Here is a 25,424-nt window from a genome sequence, read left to right as displayed (position 1 = left end):
GCCCAGCCACCACCCTGCAGGTCCCAACCACCCCTCGCCCCCCCCGGCCTTTGTTCCCCCAGTGAGGATGCAGCTCCCAGAGCCCCCCGGCGAGGACACAGCTCCCGGAGCCCCTGGCAAGGATGTGGCTCCCGGAGCCCCCCTGGCAAGGACACGGTTCCCAGAGACCCCCAGCGAGGATGCAGCTCCCGGAGCCCCGCGGCGAGGATGCAGCTCCCGGAGCCCCCCGGTGAGGACACGGTTCCCAGAGACCCCCAGCGAGGATGCAGCTCCCAGAGCCCCCCGGCGAGGACACGGCTCCCAGAGCCCCCCAGCGAGGACGCGGCTCCCAGAGTCCCCCAGCGAGGATGCAGCTCCCGGAGCCCCCCGGCGAGGATGTGGCTCCCCAGAGCCCCCCGGCGAGGATGCAGCTCCCGGAGCCCCCCGGCGAGGATGTGGCTCCCCAGAGCCCCCCGGCGAGGATGTGGCTCCCCAGAGCCCCCCGGCGAGGATGTGGCTCCCCAGAGCCCCCTGGCGAGGATGCAGCTCCCGGAGCCCCCCAGCGAGGATGTGGCTCCCCAGAGCCCCCCGGCGAGGACGCATCCCCGCGGGGCTCAGGGCCGCGGCACCCCGACGCTCCCTGGGGTGGAAATCGCGGCGCGGCCTGGCAGCCCTTCCCCGCGGCAGCTGCGGGCCTGGGGCGGCGAGCGGCGCTCCCGGGGCCCCGCTTCGGAGCCAGAACCCTCAGTTATTTCCCCCTGCCAGCCTTGAGGGGGGCCCCGATCCCCACGGACGTGGGTCCCGGCTGGCCCTGCTCCGGGCTGCGGCGGGGTTTTGGCCGCCGGCGCTCGCTGGCCGAGCCTCCCAGAGCCACGCCACCGGGGACCGCGTGGCCGCTCTCGCCCACGAAGCCCACCGCGGGCGGCACGCGGGGCCGGGGGATACCCCCTGCCAGCGCCCCTCAGTACAACCAGTGCTCTGCTCCCCCGCCCAGCCACCCGCTCGCCCCTCCGAAGGCGGAGGGGTGGGAGACGCGGGGAGCACCGAGACCCCCAGCGTGGGGAGGGGAAGGGAGAGCTGGGGCAGCGCGTGGGGTGCCGGGGGCTGCCGCGCCGGGTCAGCGGCTTCGCGGCTCTCCCGGCTCTCCGGGAGGGTCTTGGGGAGGGGGGAGCGGCGGGGGAGGGTCTGCGGGGGGAATGGGGTGCTGGGGAGGGTCTGCGGGAGGAAGGGGTGCCGGGGGAGCAGCAGGGGGGAAGGGGTGTGGGGGGAGGGGGCCGGCCTGACGCTCACTTGGTCGTAGTTGTCGTGCCCGTGGAAGAAGGGCTCTTTCCGGAAGATCATGCTGGCCAGCATGCAGCCTAGGCTCCACATGTCTAAGCTGTAGTCGTACATCTGGAAAAGCCGCGGGGAGAGAGGGGAGGTCAGCGGAGCAACGCGAGCCGCCGGGCCGCTGCGCCGGGCCAGGACCACGCACCGACCCCCCCCCCGCCCTCGGCGAGCACAGGGTGGGCGTCCCCACCCTCCGCTTCGCCCAGCAGCACCCCCACGCCGGGCGCTGGCTCTGAGCCGGCGGCGTGCCCGGGGGGGCCACGGCGGCCACCAGCCCCCGGGCTTGTGTCAGCCCTGGTGTGGCCAGCAGGGGCCGGGCAGGGATGGGGCCCCTGTGCTCGGCCCTGGGGAGGCCCCACCTCGAGTGCTGGGCTCAGGTTTGGGCCCCTCGGGACAAGAAGGGCCTGGAGGGGCTGGAGCGTGTCCAGAGAAGGGCAGCGGGGCTGGGGCAGGGTCTGGAGCACAAGTGTGCTGGGGGGCGGCTGGGGGGGCTGGGGGGGTTTAGCCTGGAGAAGGGGAGGCTGAGGGGAGCCCTTCTCGCTCTCTGCAGCTGCCTGAGAGGGGCTGGAGTGAGGGGGGGGTCGGTCTCTGCTCCCAAGTCACCAGTGACGGGACGAGAGGGAACGGCCTCAGCCTGCGCCAGGGGAGGTTTAGGTTGGGTATTGGGAACAATTCCTTCACCAAAGGGTTGTCAAGGCCTGGCACAGGCTGCCCAGAGAGGTGGGGGAGTCACCGTCCCTGGGGGGGTTCAAACACCGTGCAGACGTGGCTCTGGGGACACGGTTTAGGAGGCCGGGGGGTGCTGGGTTGGGGGTTGGACTCGATGACCCGTGGGGTCTTTTCCGACCTTAACGATTCCACGGCTCTGCGGTTGTGGCCGCGGGCAGAGCAGCCAGTCGGGGCCCATCCAAGCGCAGCCCCCACCCCAGGGGCGGTTTGGAGGCTGGCGGCCGCTCTCACCTTCCCCCGCTGCGTCCCCCACCCCCCCCGGCACCGGGGCACCCCGGGCGGGTGACGCCGAGCGGCTGCGGAGCCCTTCCAGGCAGCGCCGAGGCGTAGCTGGGCCGGCCCCGCTCCCGTGCAGCCGCGGACGTACCTGGTAATCCACCAGGAGCTCGGGTCCCTTGAAGTACCGCGAGGCCACCCGCACGTTGTACTCCTGGCCGGGGTGGTAGAACTCCGCCAGCCCCCAGTCGATCAGGCGCAGCTGGAGGACAAGGGGAGGGAGGACGTGGGCGCCGGGACCCGCCACCCGCCTCCCCCGCGGCCCTTCTCGGCGCCGTGCCGCGGTGGCGGCCGCGCCACAGCCCGGGGGACGGGTGCCGGGGGGGGCGGGGGTGTGACACCGCGGCTCACGGGGTGCGTGTTGTCCCCCCCCCTCGCTGGCGCTCACCCGGCACGGGGGGACCTTCGCTGCCCGTCCTGCCGCTGATCCCGCTTCAGACCCGGGTTTTGCATTTCTCCCTCAGGAATTTCACCCCTCTTTTTTAATTTTTTAAACGATTCCTCAAAATTTGAACGCCGGGGGAGTCGCAGCCCTCCCCGCCTTAAACCTGCGCCGTCAGCCAGGTCGTTAATACCGACTAACACCCGGCCTAGGCTAATCCCCTGGAACCTGTGCAGCGCTGCCTTCCACGCTGATAATTACTCTCTAATTACGGCTTTCCAGCAGCTTTACACCCACCACGTAGAAAACGCACCTAAGCCACGTTCCCCTGGCCGGCTTACGCCAAGAGGCTCATTAAAACCGGGCCATATGACATTTACCGCCCAGAAAGCGCCTCTCCGAGGGTTTTCCTATTAATTTAGGGGGAAGGCGAGCGCCCCGGCTGCGGCAAAAGGCAGCCTGGCGCCGGCGACACCGGGCACGGGGAAGGTTTCGAAGGGCACGGCGCCCGCGGCGGCGGCGGCAGGGAGGGGGCTCGGGCCCCCTCCGCTCCCATAACGAAGGCGTTCACCGGCTGCGAGAGGCTTTGCCGGTGCCGCCGCCGGAGCAGGCGCCTTTTGAAGTGCTTGTTATTTGAGGTCGCAGCTGGCCAGCTGCTGCAGAGGCGCTGGAAGAAATCTAAGGTTAGGTTTACGAGCCTAAGTTACCCACAAACAGGTGGCGAATAAAGGGGGTTTTACTGGGCGCAGGTGCGGGTTTTATGGTCACCGGTATTTCCAAGCAAACAGCTGCAAATTCAGCGCTCCCCCCTCTCCCCCTCCCCACGCTGGGGTCTGCAGGGGCTCAGGTCTAACGAGGGCTGAGCCGGACTTAAAGGCAAACCCTCTCCTGCCTGAATACGGGCTCGGGAGCGCTGGCGCTGCCGGAGACGGGCAGGACCACGCGGCGCGAACCGCGCCGGGGAAGCTCCGCCGTCGAAACCGCAACGCGGGCAGCAGGTCGGCGCGGGCTAAGCCCCACGGCTGCGGCAGGAGCAGGAGCGCGAGGAAGAGGGTGAAAGCGAAGCGCGGGTGCTCTTGCCGGTGAAAAGGCTCTCGGGGGAGCCGGGCGGTCGGGAGAAGAGCATGGGACAGCGGGAGCTGGCACAGCACGGCTGACCCTCTCCGCTCCGAGAGGCGCAGAGCACCAAGCCCCGCAGCGCCCGTCCCCCCCCTTTCCCCGGGGAGGCGGATCCGGGGCCGGCGGGGCCCCGCCGTACCTTTCTGTGCTCGTGGTCGATCATGACGTTGTGTGGTTTGACGTCCCGGTGCATGACGCCCATGCTGTGGCAGTAATCCAGCGCCTGCGGACAGACCGGGCGCCGTCAGAAAGCCTCCCTCGGCGCGGCGAGGCGGCGGGGCCGGACGGACGCCCCTGCCCTCGGCCCTGATCCCACACGCCGCACGCTCGCCCCTAGCGCGGACCCTCCCCGGCGTCCACCGCTCCTGGGGGGAGACCTCCAAAATCCCGCAGAGCCGTGCGCCAGCCCCTGCCCCGCGGCACGACCCCTCGGAGCCCGGCCCGACCGCAGGGGCTGGAGCGGGACCGAGGGGGACAAACCTCCCTCTCCAGCCCTGCGCCACCGGCGGGGCCGTCGCTCCGAAGGAGCCCTGGCGCGAAGGCTCCCCGCAGACGGGACGCCGTGCTCGTCCTGGCCGGTCTCTGCCGGTGGGGGCGGCTGGGAGAGCCCTGGGAGAGCCCTGGGAGAGGGGCTCGGTGCCCTCGGCCCCCCAGCCCACCACCCGAGCAGGCGCCAGCGCGGCCCCGACGGCACTTTGCAACCAAAGGCGCTTCCCACACGAGGCCCCAGCGGAGGCGGAAGCCTTGCAAGTGGATGCCGGGGAGATAAATGAGATGGTTTCTGCTTCTCAAGGCCGCGGTGACCTTGCACTCCGAGCCCGAGGCGCGGGGGCCCGAGAAGCGGCCTCACGTGGACGGCCGGGCGACCATCCAGCAGGGTTTAGTAGCCAAACGAGCTCCACTCTCCACCTCCCGCTCGTACAGGCGGGCGCCCCGGGGCGGGGGGATGCAGCAGCAGGTCTCTGCTCGAGCGAGGACTTCCTGAGGGGCAGCTTACCTTGAGGATTTCGTACATGTAGAACCGTATGTCAAAGTCGGAGAGCGTCTGGTACAATTGCTGGAAGAACGGAGACGAGAAGCGGGTTAACAAAACACAGTGTGTTTATCCACCCGCCGCTCGTGGGCGCGGGAGCCGGGCTCCTCGCGGAGGCACCAGCCGCCCACAGACGCTTGTGGAGCCACGACTCGGGCCCCCGAGGCACCAAGTGCCCGGGAAGCTTCGTACCCACTTTGTACCCCAAATTTCCCCACCCGGGAACCAGCAGAACACCGCAGGGAGGAGCCGGACCCTCCGTCTGGCTAAGGAACCTTCGGGGCATGCACGTGCCCTCCCCGCCTCCGCCCAGGAGGGGACCAGGGAGCTCCGGGACCCCGCTGACACCCAGGAGGGGAACAGGGAGCTCCGGGACCCCGCTGACACCCAGGAGGGGAACAGGGAGCTCCGAGACCCCGCTGACACCCAGGAGGGGACCAGGGAGCTCCGGGACCCCGCTGACACCCAGGAGGGGACCAGGGAGCTCCGGGACCCCGCTGACACCCAGGAGGGGACCAGGGAGCTCCGGGACCCCGCTGACACCCAGGAGGGGACCAGGGAGCTCCGGGACCCCGCTGACACCCAGGAGGGGACCAGGGAGCTCCGGGACCCCGCTGACACCCAGGAGGGGACCAGGGAGCTCCGGGACCCCACTGACACCCAGGAGGGGAACAGGGAGCTCCGAGACCCCGCTGACACCCAGGAGGGGAACAGGGAGCTCCGAGACCCCGCTGACACCCAGGAGGGCAACAGGGAGCTCCGAGACCCCGCTGACACCCAGGAGGGGAACAGGGAGCTCCGGGACCCCGCTGACACCCAGGAGGGGAACAGGGAGCTCCGGGACCCCACTGACACCCAGGAGGGGAACAGGGAGCTCCGGGACCCCGCTGACACCCAGGAGGGGAACAGGGAGCTCCGAGACCCCGCTGACACCCAGGAGGGGAACAGGGAGCTCCGGGACCCCGCTGACACCCAGGAGGGGACCAGGGAGCTCCGAGACCCCGCTCCCAGCGCCTGAGGGATTCGGTTTCCCATCGTGAGGACAGGGGACGAGGCTCAGAGCACACGCCTCGCCACCCTCGCGAAAACCAGAGAGCAAATCCTTGAGACAGCCCGAAGACAAGCCTCGGGGAGAAGGAGCGGGTGGGAAATGGTCACATCAGGGCTTCGAGCGTGGTAATGACACACTGAAACCAGGGGTGAGCAGCCGGGGCAAGGCGGCTGCTTGTTTACCAACTCCCGCGGCCGATAACCCTCCTCACCTCCGTCCACTCAGCCCAGGCCCCAGGGACGGGAGGCTCAACTAATCCAACGTTTCAGCCGGCAAATTGGCCAACAGCAGATTGCGAGTACAGGCCCGCGATGGCCAACCGCCGGCGCTCGGCTGGGAGGGGAGGCGCGGGCATCGGCCGGGACCATCCCCAGCGCCAGCACCGCACCCCTGGCCCTGCCCTCAGCTGGGAAATCCGGAGAGCCGCTGGTGGCAGCCCCACGTCCCCCGGCGGCAGCCACCTCCGTGACACCGCGAGCCTCTGCGGGAGAGGACCGCTCCCTCCCCACCAGGAGACGTCGGGCATCCCGCCGGCAGCCGGGGCGCGATGCCCGCCCCGCAGCAGGGCCGGCGACAGCTCGGCCACGTACGCCACGCCGACGCCGGTGGCCGCCACGGCGCCGCGCGCTCACCTTGAAGTCTGTGTTGTTGACGTGCTCAAAGACCAGGGCGGGCGTCCGAGACTGCCGGGCAGCGGCACCGGTTCGAGAGGGAGAAAGGAAAGAGGGAGGTTTAGTCTTTCTCGAGGCGGGAGAGCGCGGCGATGGGGGGCAGGCGGCGGGGGGCTGCCCCGCGCCCAGCCCGGGGCCCTCCAGCACCCCCCCGAGCTCCCGCCCCGCGACACGGGCGGCCGCCGGAGCGGCTCTCGGGAGCGGCAGGAGCTCCGGCTTTACGGCACGCGATCGGGCGGCTGCGCCCACCCGCGGGTGCCCAGCGGGACCCCGCGGAGCCGGGGCGAGGCGGGAAGCTCGCGAGGTCTGGTTTGTACCTGCCGCCATCAGAGCGAGCTACGGGGGTACCCCGGCAAGGGGCTCCCAGCCCGCCGCGCCCCCGCCCAGCCCACCACGCCCCCCCCGCCCAGCCCACCGCAGCCCAGCGCCGCACTGGGAGACGCCGAAGGTGGGTGAGGCACGCAGACACCCCCCGCCAGCAGCCGAGGAGCGGCAGGTCTCACGCTGCATTTTCTGGCTCGTTTTTTTAGGGCTCATTTTTTTAGGGTTCATTTTTAAGGGCTCTTTTTTTAGGGCTTGTTCTTTTAGGGCTCGTTTTTTTAGGGCTCATTTTTTTAGGGTTCGTTTTTTTAGGGCTCTTTTTTTAGGGCTCTTTTTTTAGGGCTCATTTTTTTAGGGCTCGTTTTTTTAGTGCTCATTTTTTTTAGGGATCATTTTTTTAGGGCTCTTTTTTTAGGGCTCATTTTTTTAGGGTTCGTTTTTTTAGGGCTCGTTTTTTTAGGGCTCATTTTTTGTAGGGCTTGTTTTTTACAGGGCTCATTTTTTTGCATGACTCCTTTTTTTAGGGCTTTTTTTTGTAGGGCTCATTGGTTTTAGGGCTCATATTTTTTGTAGGGCTCATTTTTGTAGTGCTCATTGTTTTTAGGGCTTGTTTTTGCAGGGCTCGTTTCTGCAGGCCTCTCCCCACCCGGCCCTTTCTCTTTGTCCTCCCCCTCCTCGCAGCGGGACGCTGCAACTCCAGGAGGAATCCCAAGGTCCGTGTGCAGGGAGGAACCCCCCCGCCCCGAACACAGCCAGGCGCCGGGCCCAGCCCGGGACCCCCGAGCACCCGCGCAGAGCCAGCCGCCCCCAGCAGCCTCGCCGTCCCTCCGCTCCCCAGAGCGGCCCGCCGCGAGAGCCGGCGCCCCGGTTCCCGAGCGCGGCCCCCCTGCATCCCCGCGACGTGACCTGTCCCCTCAGACGGCTCCGGAGTCGCAGACCCCGCCTGGGAGCGGAGCAGCGGGGTGAGAGCCTGTCCCCAGGGCCCCCCGCTCGCCGCTATCTCCCCACAAACAGCTGCCTTTCGCGGCCCGTCGCAGGATTAAAACCGGCTCAAATACGCCCGGCTAATTCATCCTAATGCGGCTTTTTGTAATCAGCCCGGCCGGCGGCGCAGGGTCACGGGCCCCGGAGAAATCCAGCCGCGCTACGGAAAGGCCGCGGCTTTTACCAGCCTGCGCACGGAGCGCTCTCGCCTCCGCTGGCAAACGCGGGTTTCCCCGAGCCCCTGCGGGTCCCGCCGAGCGCTGCCTGCACCCCCCTGCCCGACTCGGGGCGCAGAGCCCACCTCAAGAGGCGACCCTGCCCGGATCGCGCCGGCCGGATGAGAAACCGGCAGGGACGGGGGGGGAGGGATAAGAGAAGGAAAAGCCGCCCCCGGGAGAGGGGCCAGCACCACGAAAGAAAACACCATGTGTTTTCGGGAGCAGGGAGGGATCGCAGCACCGAGGCACGAAGGCGGAGGAAAGCCGCCCTCTGCCTCGCCGGTTCGGCGGCGGCACAACCGCAGCCTCCTCCCAGTCCCCGCCGGCGCGCAGGGAGCCGCCACCCAGCAAGCAGAGAGCAGCCTGGCGCTGCCGATTGAAAACCGAACGACCCGGCGGGCCGAAAGCGACCCTTGCTCTTGTCCCAGCTGCTTTTTGGGGACCGAGGGCAGCCGTAGGCGCAGCCCTCCCCCACCTGCCGCTGCTGGAGCAGCCAGAAACATCTTCTATCGTCTACGGTCCCGGCAGCGCCCGAGCGGGGGGCGCGCGCGGAGACCCCCCGGGGCCGATCTCGGCTGCCAGGCGGGCGCCACGCGGGCCGGGGAGCCGGTGCGAGCTCAGGGAGACCCCGCTCACGGGGTGGGAAGGACCCCGAAGGGCTCCCTCGCGCGCAGGGGTCAGGGCTGCCCCTTCCCCTCCCTTACCACAGGGTCTTTCACTATGTCCAGCAGGCTGATGATATTGGGGCCTCCGCGGAGGTTCTCCAGGATCTTAATCTCACGCTTGATCTTCTTTTTTTTCACGGGCTGAGAAAAGAGAAAAGGAGGGCCAGTTAGCGGCGGGCAGAGCTCTCCGGCCGCTCAGGGGGAGAAGCCGCGATGAGCTGGCGCGTCCTCTGGCTCTGCGTCCCCAGAGCCCAGCCCGGAGGACGGCACCCCCGCGAGCTTGTCACCTCCCACCCCTCCGCTGCCAAAGGAACGGGGTTTTCCTGCGTTCGGGAGACTGCTGGGAGATTATCTGACTACAAAATACGGGTTTTAAAGAGCAGGCTTAGTTTGTTCAAGCCCCAGGTTAAACCCTTAGGCTGAAACTTTGGCAACAGTCCCCCCCACAAGAGCACAACCCAGCGAAGCAGCTCTAGCAGCCGAGCCCCGCCGTAACGCCGCGGCGCTGCCTCGCGAGCAGCCGCCGGCCCGAGCCGCCCCACGGAAACACCCCACGAGCGCAGCGGCCGCTCTGGACGTGCTCGGAGAAGCTGAGCCGAGCCTCCCTCTCACGCCCCTGAAGACGGGGTGCCCTTCCTGCCTTACGCGCCGCCTTTCTGCCCCTCCGTCGCGGGCCGGGCGAGACGCCGGGCAAATATATTAAGGACGTTCCTCACGTTCTCGCTCACAACCCGCCACGGGCTGTCCTTAACGTGTATTTCTGTCGTGCTCCGTAATCGCTCGCTCCTTCCACCCTCACCGCCCCTCCCGCGAAGGCGGCGCGCCCAAGCCCGTCCCCGTACTCCACAACGCCGCGCATCCCACGGGCGGCAATTGCACGTGGCTTGGCGTCGCCGCAGGAAGGAGCTCGCGGCCGCCAGCTGGCGAGGCTAAACACGGCCCGCGAGCCCAAGGCGCGATGAAACGGGAGAAGCGGCACGGCCGCCGCCCGTCTGCCAGGGCTCCGTCAGCCCCGGGGAGCCCCTCCGTGCCCTGCCCGAGCTCCGGGACGCGCGGCTGCGCCGGCGCTCGTCCCCAGGGCAGGCGTTGACGGGCCGAGACACCACGTGCCGCGACGACCTTCCGTCGCAAGACACTGCTCTGCTCATAGGATCATGGAATTGTTAAGGTCGGAAAAGACCTCGAGGATCATCAAGTCCAGCCGCCAGCCCAACCCCCCCAGGCCTCCTAAACCATGTCCCCAGAGCCACGTCTGCACGGTGTTTGAACCCCCCCAGGGACGGTGACTCCCCCACCTCTCTGGGCAGCCTGTGCCAGGCCTTGACAACCCTTTGGTGAAGGAATTGTTCCCAATACCCAACCTAAACCTCCCCTGACGCAGCCTGAGGCCGTTCCCTCTCGTCCTGTCACTGGTGACTTGGGAGCAGAGACCAGCCCCCCCCTCACTCCAGCCCCTCTCAGGCAGCTGCAGAGAGCGAGAAGGGCTCCCCTCAGCCCCCCCTTCTCCAGGCTAAACCCCCCCAGCTCCCCCAGCCGCCCCCAGCACACTTGTGCTCCAGACCCTGCCCCAGCCCCGCTGCCCTTCTCTGGACACGCTCCAGCCCCTCCAGGCCCTTCTTGTCCCGAGGGGCCCAAACCTGAACACGATTTCATCCCGGGAAGGATCCCCGGGCTCCCGTGTCCTCGCTCGGTGCCGGAGCCGCGCTCCGTGAGCCCAGCGTGGGGATTTGATGAACGCGGCTCAGAGCTTGCGCTGAACAGGGGAGGTTGTGACCCGAGAGAGGCCCAACGAAAGCCCGTTCCCTAAAGCATCCGCGGTCCCGCGGCGCCGCAGCCGCCCCTCGGGAGGGGGGCACCCCCCACCGCAGCCTCGCAGCAGCAACACCGGCGGGTGACAGAGAGGGGGGGCAACGGGGACGCACGCAGGACATCGGCGCGAGGCCGGGCGCGGGCCTTCCCTTCGGCCTCCCTGCTCCAGCCTCGGCTCTGCTTGGGAAGGAGACAAGCGAGCCGGCAGTTTCGCCTCGGGGACCGGTGTTTGCCGCAGCCGGAGGTGAGGTCAGCCCGACACCGACGGGGCCCTTCGAACGGAGCGGGCTGGAAGAGGCGAAGCAGGGGCAGCCGCCGAAGCGCCGGCAGCGGAACGGAAAGGTGAGCGGCCGCGCCTACCTTGAGGATTTTCACAACCACTTTCTCATTGTTGGTGATGTTGATGGCTTCGAAGACTTCGCTGTATTTGCCGCGGCCGAGTTTCCGCACAAGCTGATAGTCGTCTTGGTTGCTGTTGGAGAAAGAGAAACGAGAGGTGAAGAGGTTGGGCACCGCTTGCTTGAGAGACAACGCTCCTCCCAAGGGAAGGTCAAGAGCTGGGGGGTCGCTCTCTGGCGAGTGGAGAGCTCGGCCGCTCGCCACGGTGCCTAGGGCCGGAGGGAAGCAGCCACCGCCGCGGAGGGACACGGGCGAACGACCGGAGAGCAGCGCCGAAGCGCCGCGCTTCCCACGTGGAGACGGACACGGGACCTCGCAGGCGTTACGGGGGAGCTCGCGCCCACCGCAGCGCCGCCGGCAAACCCTCCCGGCACGCCGAGCACGCCTCTGCCGCCTGCCAGCGCCGGCTCCGCTGCGGGTCGCGCGGAGACGATGCCCGTCCGCCTTGCCCTCTTCTCAGAGAGGGAGAGGAGGCGGCGGGCTGCGAGGACTAGCCCACCTGAAGCTCCAGAGCCCACCGGCCGTCGGCTGACGGCAGAGACCGACAAAACGCCTGCCGTGAAAACTCCCCTAGGACCCCTCGTAACTTCACCCTGCGGTGCCGAGGCGCTCGCGCGCCCCAGGCTTTGTGAAAAATCAACGTTCCGCCCAGGAAATCAGAGGACAACAGGAGCAGCTCTCACCCATGAAACCTCCACGTATTTAAATCCGCTCAGGTCTAACCAAAGTCACCTGAGGGGACCGAAGGAAACGGCAGAAGGTTCGGCAATTACTTGCGCTGCGCCGAGGAGGGAGGGCACAGGGCCCCCGGGGATTTGATAAGGACAAACAAGTTGAGGGGAGAAAGGGAATTACAGGCTGGAAAGCTTGACTTCACAAATTGCTAATTAGCAGAGACAATACGGGAGGTGACGTGTCAGCACCTGAGGAAAAGGAGGAGAGTTCAGCCGGGCAGCACGACCCGGCCGCGCCAGGCGGCCGCGCTCCGGGCCCCGCGGTTCCGCTCGGCCAACGCGAACGGGGGGAGCGCGGCGATCCCCGCCTCGCAGACGGGGAGGGCGAATGCGGCTTCGCTACGAACCCGACGGGGAAGGCTCGGGGTCGGCGGTGGGGAAAACGTCAACGGCAAGGATTCTTTGGGTGACTGAAACCCCCAGGATGCTCGCAGAAGACGTGGAATTGCCATCCCGGAGAGACCGAAGGCTCCCCGGGGCTCTGCCGGGCGCGGGGGGTTTGGAAGCGGATAAAAAGCTTTTCATTTCTAGGTCACCGGTACCAGCGACCGGCGCGCGTTCGGCTAGCCGGGGCTTGGGCAGCGGAGAGGGAGCGCACCGGGAAGGGCTCCTCACCCGGCCGCCGCAGCACGGGAACAGCCTCCTCGGGGCCCGGGCGCCGCGGCCGCCGATAAAACGCTTATTTTACAGATTTTTACCACAACTCCCGAACAAAGAGCGGCCTCTGGCCCTGGCGGGCAGCGCTCCTTGAGCCCGGAGCGCTGGGCGCACGGCTCAGGAAGGGAGCTGCTCCCGAGCAGGGCAGCGTTTCTTGCTGCCGAGCGCTACGCTAATACCTGGGAAGCCAGAGCTGGCCCCTTTGCCAGCTGGGCAATCGATCGGTCGTCTTCGTTTCGAGTTCTCAGAGACTCAGGTCCTCGGGGATACTCCAAAAAACGAAAAAATACAGTCACGAGACTTTCACCGCCGTCCTTTCAAGCGCCTCGTCGCTCCAGGACCGTTCCCAAGCTTCCCACCGTCGCTGTTCTTCCCATCAGCGCCCCGGGGAGAGCAGCGCGGGGGCCGCGGTTCCTGCCGTAGCCATCCTTCCCTCCATAAAACCAAGCCCTCAAGGCGCTGCCTTAATTAAACTCACTTCTATGCTTAAAGCCAGGCACCCGGGTCTGGTTTAGACGCTTCAATACAAGCGGCTCCGCTTGCAAAGCCGCCGCGGAGCCGCGGGCTCGAGGCCAGGCCTTCCCGGGAAGTCGGGGCCCCGCTTCCCGCCCCAGGCAGCGCGGTCCCCCCCGGGACGGGCAACGCCGAAAAGCGAAACGCCGCTCCCCGCCCCGCCTCGCGCCGCGGCTGGCGACGGAGGCTCAGCGACCTGCCCTCCCGCCCTTCGGAGGAGAGCCGGCGGCGGCGCGCGCGCGCGGGCCCTGGCGTAGGTCCCCCTCCTATCTCCCAGGCGTACCCCCATTCCACGACGTGCGACTCGTAGTCCCAGTACTCGCGGGGTCTCTGAGTGTTCACGTCTGCATAGACCCTGGCCCGACTCGGCACTGGCCCCGACATGCTTCCACGGCCAGAGGCGCAGTACCTCAATCACCCTAAAAATACAAACACACATGAGTTGGGATGAGACCAAGGCACACTTGTGAGAGAAACAGGGGGAAGAGGGGGCGCGTGGCGGGGCTGCCGAGCGGACGCGGGGGCTGCGGAACGCCAGGGCTCACCGGCACGGCTCAGCGCCGCGCGTCTCTGCCGGGAATGCCGCTCCGGGGGTCCGCGGAGCCGGCGGTTGGGCTGTTCTCCTTCACGCCCCTCTCCCAGCCCAGTCCTCTTGCCGCCCCCCCAGAAGCGCTCTGCCCGTCCTGGAGGCCACCGAAGCCAAGGGCAGAAACCTCCCTCTGCTCTCCAGCTCCCGAGAGCCCTGCAGCTGTTCGGAGCCCGTTCGGCTAGCCGGGGCGCACGCCAGCTTCCCCCGCGGGAGGAGAATCGGTAAAACGAGAGACGCCAGCAGAAGTTGGCAGCGCCAAGACGGGGCCAAACTCCTCGGAGCCGGGCGGGGGGGACACGCAGAGACACACACGCGTGGCAAAGCAGCTCCGTCGGGATGGGGAGGGGAGCTCTGCCCGCCGGGAAGGCTGGCAGACCCCGAACGCAGCGCCCGCCTCCCCAGAGGAGCAGCCCACGGCGGTGTGGGGGTCGAGCAGGGCTCGAGCGATCCTCCGCAGACGATGGGCAGCCTGGCTATGGATCCCCTCGCGGGAACGTCCCCGCGTTCACCCCGTCCCCGCACAGCGGCGGCGGCGGCGGCTCGGCTCCTTCCCCCCGCCGGCCCGGCCCTCTCCTCGCGCAGCCGGCGGGGACGGAGGCCGCTCTCGGCGCCCAGCACGAGCAGAGGTCAGAGCCGGCCCTGGCAGAGGCCGGGGAGCTCCGTGCCAAACCCCGTCACCTCCCCAAGGACACGGGGGCACAGAATTCTTCCCCCTCCCGACGACCGGGGACGACGCGAGTCACAGGGCCCCGGCAGCGAGAGCCCGACACGCTACACCGGGGGCAATCCAGGAGCCCACCGGCCCCGGCCGAGAGCGCACGCCCTCCGGTACAAGCCAGAGCCCTCCAGGCGCAACCGCACGGCAGCCGCGTTTCGGCCGAACGACCTGGGCCGGGAAACACGGGCAGGTGCCAAAACCCCGGCTCCCGGCCAAGAGAGGGCAAGACGCGGCGCTGAGCCGGCACCGTGGGCTCCGGAGGGCTGCTCTTGCTGTCCCCCCGCCCTCCCACGGCGGCTGGGAACTAGGCTTAAAAGGTGGTCTTTTACCCCAAAACAGAACAGATTCTGAGGCAGCAGCCTGGGCTCTGCTCCTGCCGAGGCACAACGACCCGCGGGCCGCGCCGCGGCACGGTCGGCGGGTCTATAAATCAATACGAGCGCCGGCCGGCAAGGAGCCGCCAGCGTTTGCGCTGCCCTTCTGCATTTTTAGTACCTCTGCGCAAGGGTCAATAAGCCTCTCGGAAGGCAGATGGTACGGAGCAGAGCTGGGGCTGGGACACCGGGATCCGGCCGCTGCGGCGGGGGATGCTGCCGACCCGAGGGGAGTGAGCGGAGCTTGTTAACTGGTCGGGGGGAAGGAGTTTTCTGCCAGGTGAAGGGCAGCCAGGACCCTGCGGCCCCCAGCGGGGGTTTGGGGATAGGGAAAAAGGGGGGGGAAAAAAAAGACTCAGAAAGTGAAAATGGTTAAAAAAAAATAAAATCCCACCAAGTCCCACCTGCAAGGCCTCAGGGAGCCGGTGTGTGCGCAGGTGCTGGCAGCAGAGCCGAAAAGGAGGGGGTAGAAAGGCCATCCCGCGGTTCTGCCGCCGCGGGAGCTGCCCGCGGGCAGCCCACGTCCCGGGAAAGGCGCGGCAGGGAGGGCACGCGCTCCGAACCAACCGGGAGCACAGCGGGCCGGGCGGGAGGACAAGCCGAGGCCGCGGCGTTCCCGTTTATCCGCCTTTACTGCGGGTCGGGGAGAAAATGTGCCGATGGGGAGAAGAGAACGACCGCGGAGACATTCGAGGGAGAGGGAAAAGATATCAGGGACCTTCCTTGGGGTAGGAAGCGGCGGCCGAGGGCACGGTGGCACCATGGCGGGCTTGGCGGGACTCCATGCGGGGGGAACCCAACCCGGACGCGCGGGGAGCGATCGCAGCAGCACCTAACGAGCCTCGATCCCACCGTCCCGGGGCCGGAGGAGGCTCCCCGGGGAGCGCGTCCCTGCTCCGACCCACCCCAGCGTCGCCGGCGCCGTCCATCTCCCCTCCGGCCGAAGCGGGCTCGCTCCCTGCGGCACGTCCGCGGGCGCTTTCACACGTGAGGCTGGCGAAGCGCGCCAGGAATCCCGTCATCCCGTCCCACTTCTCAAATATTTTTACCCTGAAAAGCTCGGGGGGGGGGGGGGGGGTGTGTGAAAAAAAAGCCAACCTCTCTGTTCTGTGCTCATTTCAGAGCTTCTTCCCCTCCAAGGGCTTTAACGAAGCGGTGTGTGCACGGGCAGCCTTCAGCTCTGTGCGTCCTGGCTCTCGGAGACGCCGAGCGTGGGCGGGGGCTTCTCCGGCTTCCCGCTTTTAACCCAAAAGCGCCGGCTCCCCACGCCCCCCCAGCACAGCGCTCGCTCCCGGCTCCCCTCCGCAAGGAGGAATCTGTTGAGGTCCCCCCGCTCGCCACCACCCCTCTGAATCCCTTAGGAAACGGGGGCTGAGGGTCCCCGCGTGTGTCCCCCCCGCCGCTGCTTCAAGGGACACGGCTCGGGGGGAAGCTCTGCCTCCAGCCCGGCCCCCCCGAGCCTGCCCTGGCCATCGGCTGACCTTCGGGCACGAGGAGCCGTCAGCACGAAGCCGGGGGGATGCCGGGGCGAAGCCTGGGGACAGGCTCCGACCTCGCTCTCCCGGTGGGAAACGTCGCGTGCCCCGTCCCACAGCGTCCAGCCGGCGCGTCGGGGAACCGGCACTGCCCGGGCCGAGAGCGCTGCCCTCAAACCCTCCCCGAGCTCTCCTCCCCACACCTCTTTTCTGGGCTGTTTCGCCTCCCCACACCTCCGCTGTCTGGGCGGACACACGCTCTCCCCGGCCGGGACTGGGCCGCTCGGGGAGAAGCCCCAGCCGTCGCGGCACCACACGAACCCGCAGCCAAGCGGACGCTGGCGAGGGCAGCGGCAAAGGCAAGCCCAGCACGCGGACACGGAGAGCAGAGCTTGACATCCGTGTTTCCAGCTCCGGGTAACAAACCGGAGCAACTCGCTGCACTGAATTCACGAGGGAAGCGGCCGCCGTCGGAAGCAGGAGGTCAAAAGCAGCCTGGAAACGACAGCCGGGATGGAAGAGGCTCATTAACAGCTCCATGTCCAACCTAAAAGCCTGGCTCGGCTCGACGGGAAGCTGCTGGCAGAGGGGAGAGTCACAGAGTCCCAGACTGGTAGGGGCTGGGAGGGACCCCTGGAGCTCACCCCGTCCCACCCCCTGCGTGAGCAGGCACCCCCAGAGCAGGGGCACAGGGCCGCGTCCAGGCGGGGGGTGAATGTCTCCAGGGAAGGGACCCCACAGCCTCTCTGGGCAGCCTGTGCCCCTGCTCGGGCACCCGCACAGGGAAGGGGTTTGTCCTCATGTTCAGGGGGAACTTCCCGAGTTCCAGCTTGTGCCCGTGGCCCCTTGGCCTGGCGTTGGGCACCGCTGAAAAGAGCCCGGCCCCATCCCCCTGACACCCGCCCTTCAGATATTTATAGGCACTGATGAGATCCCCCCTCAGCCTTCCCTTCTCCAGGCTGAACAAGCCCAGGTCTCTCAGCCTTTCCTCACCAGGGAGATGCTCCAGCCCCTGATCCCCTTGGCAGCTCTGCGCTGGCCTTGCTCCAGCAGCTCCCTGCCCTTCTTGCAGTGGGGGGCCCAGAACTGGCCGCAGCCCCCCAGATGTGGCCTCACTGGGGCAGAGCAGAGGGGGAGGAGAACCTCCCTCGCCCTGCTGGCCACGCTCCTTTCCATGCCCCCCAGGGCACCGCTGGCCCCCTTGGCCCCAAGGGCCCGGTGCTGGCTCAGGGTCACCTCGCTGCCCCCCAGCACCCCCAGGGCCTCTCAGCAGAGCCGCTCTCCAGCAGGTCCCCCCCAGCCTGTGCTGGTGCGGGGGGCTGTTCCTCCCCAGGGGCAGGACCCCGCACTGGCTCTGGGTGAATTCCCCGAGGCTCCCCTGGGCCCAGCTCTCCGGCCTGGCCAGCTCTCGTGCCAGCCGCCCCTCCCAGCTCAGTATCGCCAGTGAACTTGCTGAGGGGTCGCTCTGCCCCTTCGCCAGGTCACTGATGGATGTGTTGAACAAGGCTGGCCCCAGCACAGACCCCTGGGGAACACCACCAGTGACAGGCCTCCAGCCAGGCTCTGCCCCATTGATCACGACCCTCTGAGCTCTGCTGTTGAGCTGGTTCTCACCCACCTCACTGTGAACGATCAGGAAAAGGCTGGACCCGAGCACCGCGGCTCCGGGACCCTCCCGGGCTCTCCCTAAAACGAAGGGGGCAGCTGAGGGAGGAGACCATCCCCACAGACAGGGAACTCCCTCGGGAGGCGGCTGCATCTGCAGGTGCTTCCAAAAAGGGCCGTGGCTGGATCTCGCCACCAGCTAAGGCACATGGCCACGGCAAAGGCGGGCTAGGCTGGGCCCAGCAAGGCTCACCGTTAGGCCTAGCCTTGAACAGAGGCACAGCTCAAGGCAGGCGACGTCGAACTGCGTGGCAGGAGGCAAGCTGCAGCGCCAAAATACTCCTGTGCCCATAACTTCTGCAGTCCTGGGGCTGCTCTGAAGGGAAGGCATACATGGTGGCTGGAGAACCTGAGAGGCATTTAGGTCGGAAAAGAGCCGTCAGGTCCTCGAGCCCCACCGCTAACCCAGCCCTGCCAAGCCCGGCACTAAACCGCGTCCCTCAGCGCCGCGTCCGCACGGCTTCGCAATACCCCCAGGGATGGGGGCTCCACCGCCGCCCTGGGCAGCCTGTGCCGGCGCTTGGCAGCCCTTGCCACGAGGAAACTGTGCCCAATATCCAACCTAAACCTCCCCTGGTGCAGCTTCAGGCCGTTTCCACTTGTCTTATCGCTTGTTACTGGGAGCAGAGACCGACCCCCCCCTCACTCCAGCCCCTCTCAGGCAGCTGCAGAGAGCGAGAAGGGCTCCCCTCAGCCCCCTCTGCTCCAGGCTAAACCACCCCAGCCCCCTCAGCCGCCCCCCAGCACACTTGTGCTCCAGACCCTGCCCCAGCCCCGCTGCCCTTCTCTGGACACGCTCCAGCCCCTCAAGGCCCTTCTTGTCCCGAGGGGCACAAACCTGAGCCCAGCATTCGAGGTGGGGCCTCCCCAGGGCCGAGCACAGGGGCCCCATCCCTGCCCGGCTCCTGCTGGCCACACCAGTGCTGACACAAGCCCGGGGGCTGGTGGCCTCCTTGGCCACCCGGGCACTGCTGGCTCATGCTCGGCTGGCTGCTGACCAAAGCGTGCTCCTACTCCCCATCCCTCCAAGGGACCCCGCATGCTCCACCCGGGCCGAACCGTCGTCCTTCACCATCGCATTCAGATACACGGTGAAACCCACGGGCCACGGCGACGGAGGCGAGAGGGCTGGAAACGCCCCAAGGACTTGCAGGCGAAACAAAAATGCCCCTGTACACGTGCATTTACCCGACTTAAGAAGGCGCAGGAGGGGCCTGGCGGGTGCCACCGGCCGAGGTGCCCCCACGAAGCCGAGCGGCTGCCCCGAGCCGCTCTCCGGTGGGATTTTAATAAGCACAGAGGCAAAGGGACCAACTTCACACCCTCCCCCAAGCCCTCGACAGGTCAGGGATGTCCTCGGCAGCGCCTTCCATGCTCTGCGCGAGGGAGAAACCACGAAAACCCCGATTTGGGAACGCGGCGAGCCGGGGGGGTGCGGAGAGAGCAGAGGCGGGAAGGTCAGCTTGGCCACGGCTCCTCGAATACCCCGATCGTGGGGCACAACGGTGCTGGTCGCAGCCGAAGGGTGGCCGGCACAGCGAGAAGAGGAAGAGGAAGGCCACCTGCCTCTCTCCCAAGGTCAGCACCGCTCTGGTCTTGCCTCCTGCTGGCCACCGGAGCTCCCAGCTCGCCCACGGGGCTTCGGCAGGACGGCCACCCCCCGCAGACCCCGGGGAGCCTCACGGAGAGCCCGGGACACAGCCGGGGAACTCCCAGAGGAGACCCCTGGGCTGTGGATGCTTCCAGATGCCACGGCCCCTGCTGACAATCGGCACTGGGCAGTGATGGGGGCGGCCGCCCCGAGGCCGGCCGCTCGCCGCCGGGAAGGTTGGGCCACGGTACGGAGCAGGAGCGACGGAGCCTCCCCGGTTTACGCCCGAGCTGACACAAGAGTTAAGGATCCGGATCAGGCCCAGCCCGCGGGGATAGGAAGGGATTGCCCTTCCGTTCCCACCCGCTGCGGGGCCCGGACGCGCCCACGGCGAGGGCACGCGAAGCGCCCCGCGCCTCCCGCGTCCAGGGGCGGCGCCCGCGGCTCGAGACACTGAAACCCGGTAAAATGGCCACAGCTTCTCTTAAAAATTCTGCCCGAGCCTCTCCTCCGCTAAGCGGCGGCTCTGGGGTGCGGTAAGTCCTCCTGCAGACCGAAAGCCCTCGTTTCCTGACGCTCAGCAGCCGACAAGAGCTCACTTGGGATGCGGGTCTGGGATCAGCCTGGGTCGGGATGCGGGTCCAGGAGCGGTTTGGCTGGGTTGGGATGCGGGTCTGGGATCAGCCTGGATCGGGATGCGGGTCCAGGAGCGGTTTGGCTGGGTCGGGATGCGGGTCTGGGATCAGCCTGGGTCAGGATGCGGGTCCAGGAGCGGTTTGGCTGGGTCAGGATGCGGGTCTGGGATCAGCCTGGGTCAGGATGCGGGTCCAGGAGCGGTTTGGCTGGGTCGGGATGCGGGTCTGGGATCAGCCTGGATCGGGATGCGGGTCCAGGAGCGGTTTGGCTGGGTCGGGATGCGGGTCTGGGATCAGCCTGGGTCAGGATGTGGGTCCAGGAGCGGTTTGGCTGGGTCGGGATGCGGGTCTGGGATCAGCCTGGATCGGGATGCGGGTCCAGGAGCGGTTTGGCTGGGTCGGGATGCGGGTCTGGGATCAGCCTGGGTCAGGATGTGGGTCCAGGAGCGGTTTGGCTGGGTCGGGATGCGGGTCTGGGATCAGCCTGGGTCAGGATGCGGGTCCAGGAGCGGTTTGGCTGGGTCGGGATGCGGGTCCAGGAGCGGTTTGGCTGAGTCGGGATGCGGGTCCAGGAGCGGTTTGGCTGGGTCGGGATGCAGGTCTGGGATCAGCCTGGGTCAGGATGTGGGTCCAGGAGCGGTTTGGCTGGGTCGGGATGCGGGTCTGGGATCAGCCTGGGTCGGGATGCGGGTCCAGGAGCGGTTTGGCTGGGTCGGTATGCGGGTCTGGGATCAGCCTGGATCAGGATGCGGGTCCAGGAGCGGTTTGGCTGGGTTGGGATGCGGGTCTGGGATCAGCCTGGATCGGGATGCGGGTCCAGGAGCGGTTTGGCTGGGTCGGGATGCGGGTCTGGGATCAGCCTGGATCAGGATGCGGGTCCAGGAGCGGTTTGGCTGGGTTAGGATGCGGGTCTGGGATCAGCCTGGATCGGGATGCGGGTCCAGGAGCGGTTTGGCTGGGTCGGGATGCGGGTCTGGGATCAGCCTGGATCGGGATGCGGGTCCAGGAGCGGTTTGGCTGGGTCGGGATGCGGGTCCAGGAGCGGTTTGGCTGGGTCGGGATGCGGGTCTGGGATCAGCCTGGATCGGGATGCGGGTCCAGGAGCGGTTTGGCTGGGTCGGGATGGGGGTCTGGGATCAGCCTGGATCGGGATGCGGGTCCAGGAGCGGTTTGCCCGTTAGCACCTGCCGCAGCGAGAGCCCCCGGCCGAGCTGCCCGACCGCAGCGCGCTCAGGTTTCCACCCCGGACTCCCAGCGCCGGCGCGGGGCGAGAGGGCCCCGGCGTCCCTGCGTGCCCTTCGCCATCCTCCGGCCGGAGCCGCCGCTCGAGGCGGGCGCTCAGGAATGAACTTATCGCTTCAATCGCGGCGGTGGCTTCGTTGCATCCGGAGCCGCGGCAGCGAAAGGCTGGAAGGGCAGGGGCTGAGGGTGGAACGGCCCGTCTGCGCCGCCGGGGCGGGCTCGGCTGACGCCGAACACAGATATAGTCACCATGGGGGGCCCTGTCTCCCGCAGGATCGCGGAATCACTGGGCTTGGAAGAGACCCGTCAGGTCCTCGAGCCCCACCGCTAACCCAGCCCTGCCAAGCCCGGCAGTAAACCGCGTCCCTCAGCGCCGCGTCCGCACGGCTTCGCAATACCCCCAGGGATGGGGGCTCCACCGCCGCCCTGGGCAGCCTGTGCCGGCGCTTGGCAGCCCTTGCCGTGAGGAAACCGTTCCCAGTTTTCTCCCGATGCCGGCTCCCAGGCACGATCCCTCCGCAGGGAGCGGCGGGAGGCTCAGCAGCCCGGCCCCGGCGGGCAGGAGCCGGCGTGGGATCGATGCCTCTCCCCGGTGCCGCCGGGAGAGGGGCTCGGCGCGAGAGCGGGCTCGGTTGGCGCCGGCCTTGCGGGAGGAGGGGAAGCAGCAAAGAGTCGATATCCTAAATTTAGATGTCTTTGCATCGCGCAGCGAGTTTCAAGGTGGCTGAAAAACACCGCGCCGGGGCTGCCGCGGTCTCCCTCACGTTCCCCCACCCCGTGACAGTCCTCGGCACGGGGAGCCCTCCCTGGGGGGCGGCAGCCGGTTTCGGAGCTTACCATGAGCCGAGACTGGCGTTTTATGGGAAACGCTCTAAAAAATTCATCACCAGTACCGACAAAAGGGTGTGGGGTGCCGGTCCGGCAGGTGCCGGCCAGAGAATTCACCGCGACGGCAAGGACGGGGCCTCGACGTTAAGGAGCTCCGGGGGTGGGGACCGGACCCGGACGCGCCTCGAGAAAAGGCGGGTTAAGTAGTTCAAGAAAAAAAACTACAGTAAAAACCCGGCTCCCCCACGTAACCGCGCTCAAACGGCTGCCTTTCGCTACCGGGTCGGCGACCGACCGCGCCGGGAAGGGCCCGAGCGCTCCCCGACAGCGCGGCGCTGCGCCCACCCCCGCCTCGGGGCGGGGAACGGGATTTTTAAAGTAAAAACACCAGAATCTGGTCAAAGTCGTTATAATGAGGCACCGGTCCCTGCCGGGCCGTACCGCGCTCGCTCGCCCCAGCCCTTCTGGCAGCGGCTGTGCCCCTGTGCCGTACGGCGCCCGACGGCGCGGCAGCTCGGCGCGAGGGGCTGCGGGCGGTACAGGTGGTACAGGCAGGTACAGGCAGCACGGGGGTACAGGCAGCACAAGCAGGTACAGGCAGCACGGGGGGTACAGGCAGCACAAGCAGGTACAGGCAGCACAGGCGGTACAGGCAGCACGGGCGGTACAGGCAGTACAGGCAGGTACAGGCAGCACGGGGGGTACAGGCAGCACAAGCAGGTACAGGCAGCACAAGCAGGTACAGGCAGCACGGGCGGTACAGGCAGCACGGGCGGTACAGGCACTACAGGCAGCACAGGCAGCACGGGCAGTACGGGCGGGTACAGGCAGCACGGGGGTACAGGAACTACAGGCAGGTACAGGCAGCACAGGCAGTACAGGCAGCACAGGCAGGTACAGGCAGCACAGGCAGCACGGGGGTACAGGCAGCACAAGCAGGTACAGGCAGCACAGGCGGTACAGGCAGCACGGGCGGGTACAGGCAGCACGGGCGGTACAGGCAGCACGGGCAGGTACAGGCAGCACAAGCAGGTACAGGCAGCACAAGCAGGTACAGGCAGCACAGGCAGGTACAGGCAGCACGGGGGTACAGGCACTACAGGCAGGTACAGGCAGCACAGGCAGTACAGGCAGCACAGGCAGGTACAGGCAGCACAGGCGGTACAGGCAGCACGGGGGTACAGGCAGCACGGGCGGTACAGGCAGCACAAGCAGGTACAGGCAGCACAAGCAGGTACAGGCAGCACGGGCGGTACAGGCAGCACAAGCAGGTACAGGCAGCACAAGCAGGTACAGGCAGCACAGGCGGTACAGGCAGCACAAGCAGGTACAGGCAGCACGGGCGGTACAGGCAGCACCACCAGTCGCCCGTCCCTCCTCGCAGCCCCCCGCTGTACCCTGGCGCATCACCGCGTCGTCCGCAGAGGCCGGGGGCAGCGCCCGGGCCGACCCCTGCCCCACATCCCGCCCGCCGTGGGGCGCCTCGCTGCCCCACACCTCACCCGTGTGAGCCCCTCACCGGCAGGACCCCCGGCACCGGGGCGGGACCCCCCTCTGCAGCAGCCCTTGCAGGTGGCTGGGTACCCCCCGAACCCCCCCAAAGGTGGGGCACAGGGAACCCCTCGGAGCGCTGCCCACGGGTTGTCCCCGGCCGCGAAGCCCCCTCCCCACACCGCCGTGCCCCTCCGAGCCCCCCGCCCCGCTGACACCCAGCTCCCACGGCCCCCGGCGTCCCACCCGTGGGTGTCCTGCTGATGCACCCGTCCCCTGATACCCCCCAACCCGCTGCCCCGCCCCTCACACCCCTGCTCGCACCCCCACCCCCTCGTGTTCCCCGACACACCCCACAAACACCCGCACACCCCCTCACCCCCCACCCCCCCCGCGTGCACCCTCGCACCCCATCCCTCTCACACCCCACCCCCGCACACCCCGACCCCCGCCACGCTCACCCTCACGCCCCCACTCGAGCGCACCCGCTCACCCGTACGTACCGTCGCCCTCACGCCCCCCACCCCCAGACACCCCCATGCACCCTCACACCCCCTGCTCACACTCACACCCCCACACGCACCCTCACACCCCCTGCTCACCCTCACACCCCCCACACGCACCCTCACACCCCCTGCTCACCCTCACACCCCCCACACGCACCCTCACACCCCCTGCTCACACTCACACCCCCACACGCACCCTCACACCCCCTGCTCACCCTCACACCCCCCACACGCACCCTCACACCCCCTGCTCACACTCACACCCCCCACACGCACCCTCACACCCCCTGCTCACACTCACACCCCCCACACGCACCCTCACACCCCCTGCTCACACTCACACCCCCCACACGCACCCTCACACCCCCTGCTCACACTCACACCCCCCACACTCACACCCCCACACTCACACCCACCCACACCCACTCACACCCACCCACACCCACTCACACCCACTCACACTCACACCCACTCACACCCACCCACACCCACTCACACTCACACACCCACTCACACCCACCCACACCCACTCACACTCACACCCACTCACACTCACACTCACACCCACTCACACCCACTCACACTCACACCCACTCACACTCACACACCCACTCACACTCCCACTCACACCCACTCACACTCACACCCACTCACACTCACACTCACACCCACTCACACCCACTCACACCCACTCACACACCCACTCACGCTCACACCCACTCACACTCACACCCACTCACACTCACACCCACTCACACTCACACCCACTCACACCCACTCAGACTCACACCCACTCTCACTCACACACCCACTCACACTCACACTCACACCCACTCACACTCACACTCACACCCACTCACACTCACACCCACTCACACTCACACACCCACTCACACTCACACACCCACTCACACTCACACTCACACCCACTCACACTCACACACCCACTCACACTCACACTCACACCCACTCACACTCACACTCACACCCACTCAGACTCACACCCACTCACACTCACACACCCACTCACACTCACACTCACACCCACTCACACTCACACACCCACTCACACTCACACACCCACTCACACTCACACACCCACTCCCACTCCCACTCCCACACCCACTCACAACCACCCACTCCCACTCCCACCCCCTCCCCCAATTCAACCCCTCCCCCTTCCCATCCCCGCCCCCTCCCCCCAGGCCTTCACTCCCCCTCCCCACCCCCGCTCCCCCGCTCCCTCCCTCCCGCTCCCCCCCGCGCCGCCCCCTCACCGGCCGGGCCGGGCCGCTGGCGGGGCCGCTGGCGGCGGCGGTGCCCGCGGCGCTGCGGGGCGCCGGTGCCGGTGCGGGGTGCCGAGGCCGCCCGGCCGATCGGCGCGGCCCGGCGGAGCGGGCGGGGCGGGGCGGGGCGCTGCCTCCCCTCGGCCGGGGGTGAC

At 67.8% G+C, this 25,424-nt stretch overlaps 1 protein-coding gene across 2 annotated transcripts in view; it reads right to left on the bottom strand.

Annotated features, from left to right (window-relative positions):
* The window catches only part of LOC135311825 (casein kinase II subunit alpha-like), a 26,733-nt gene extending 1,309 nt beyond the window's left edge, over positions 1–25,424 (bottom strand). The window contains exons 1-9 of one of the 2 annotated variants that reach the window (XM_064441941.1): positions 25,261–25,424; positions 13,153–13,288; positions 10,927–11,038; positions 8,797–8,898; positions 6,531–6,581; positions 4,812–4,871; positions 3,954–4,037; positions 2,405–2,515; positions 1,270–1,371 (exon numbers count right to left, since the gene is read on the bottom strand). In XM_064441941.1, the coding sequence (XP_064298011.1) occupies positions 1,270–1,371; positions 2,405–2,515; positions 3,954–4,037; positions 4,812–4,871; positions 6,531–6,581; positions 8,797–8,898; positions 10,927–11,038; positions 13,153–13,253 (723 nt within the window). In that variant the 5' untranslated portion in view covers positions 13,254–13,288; positions 25,261–25,424. The remainder of the gene's footprint in view (positions 1–1,269; positions 1,372–2,404; positions 2,516–3,953; positions 4,038–4,811; positions 4,872–6,530; positions 6,582–8,796; positions 8,899–10,926; positions 11,039–13,152; positions 13,289–25,260) is intronic. The other variant, XM_064441942.1, reaches the window with a different exon arrangement.

Source organism: Phalacrocorax carbo, chromosome 2 (genome assembly GCF_963921805.1).
Source record: "Phalacrocorax carbo chromosome 2, bPhaCar2.1, whole genome shotgun sequence".
NCBI lineage: Eukaryota > Metazoa > Chordata > Aves > Suliformes > Phalacrocoracidae > Phalacrocorax > Phalacrocorax carbo.
This window is presented reverse-complemented; position numbering and strand designations above follow the sequence as displayed.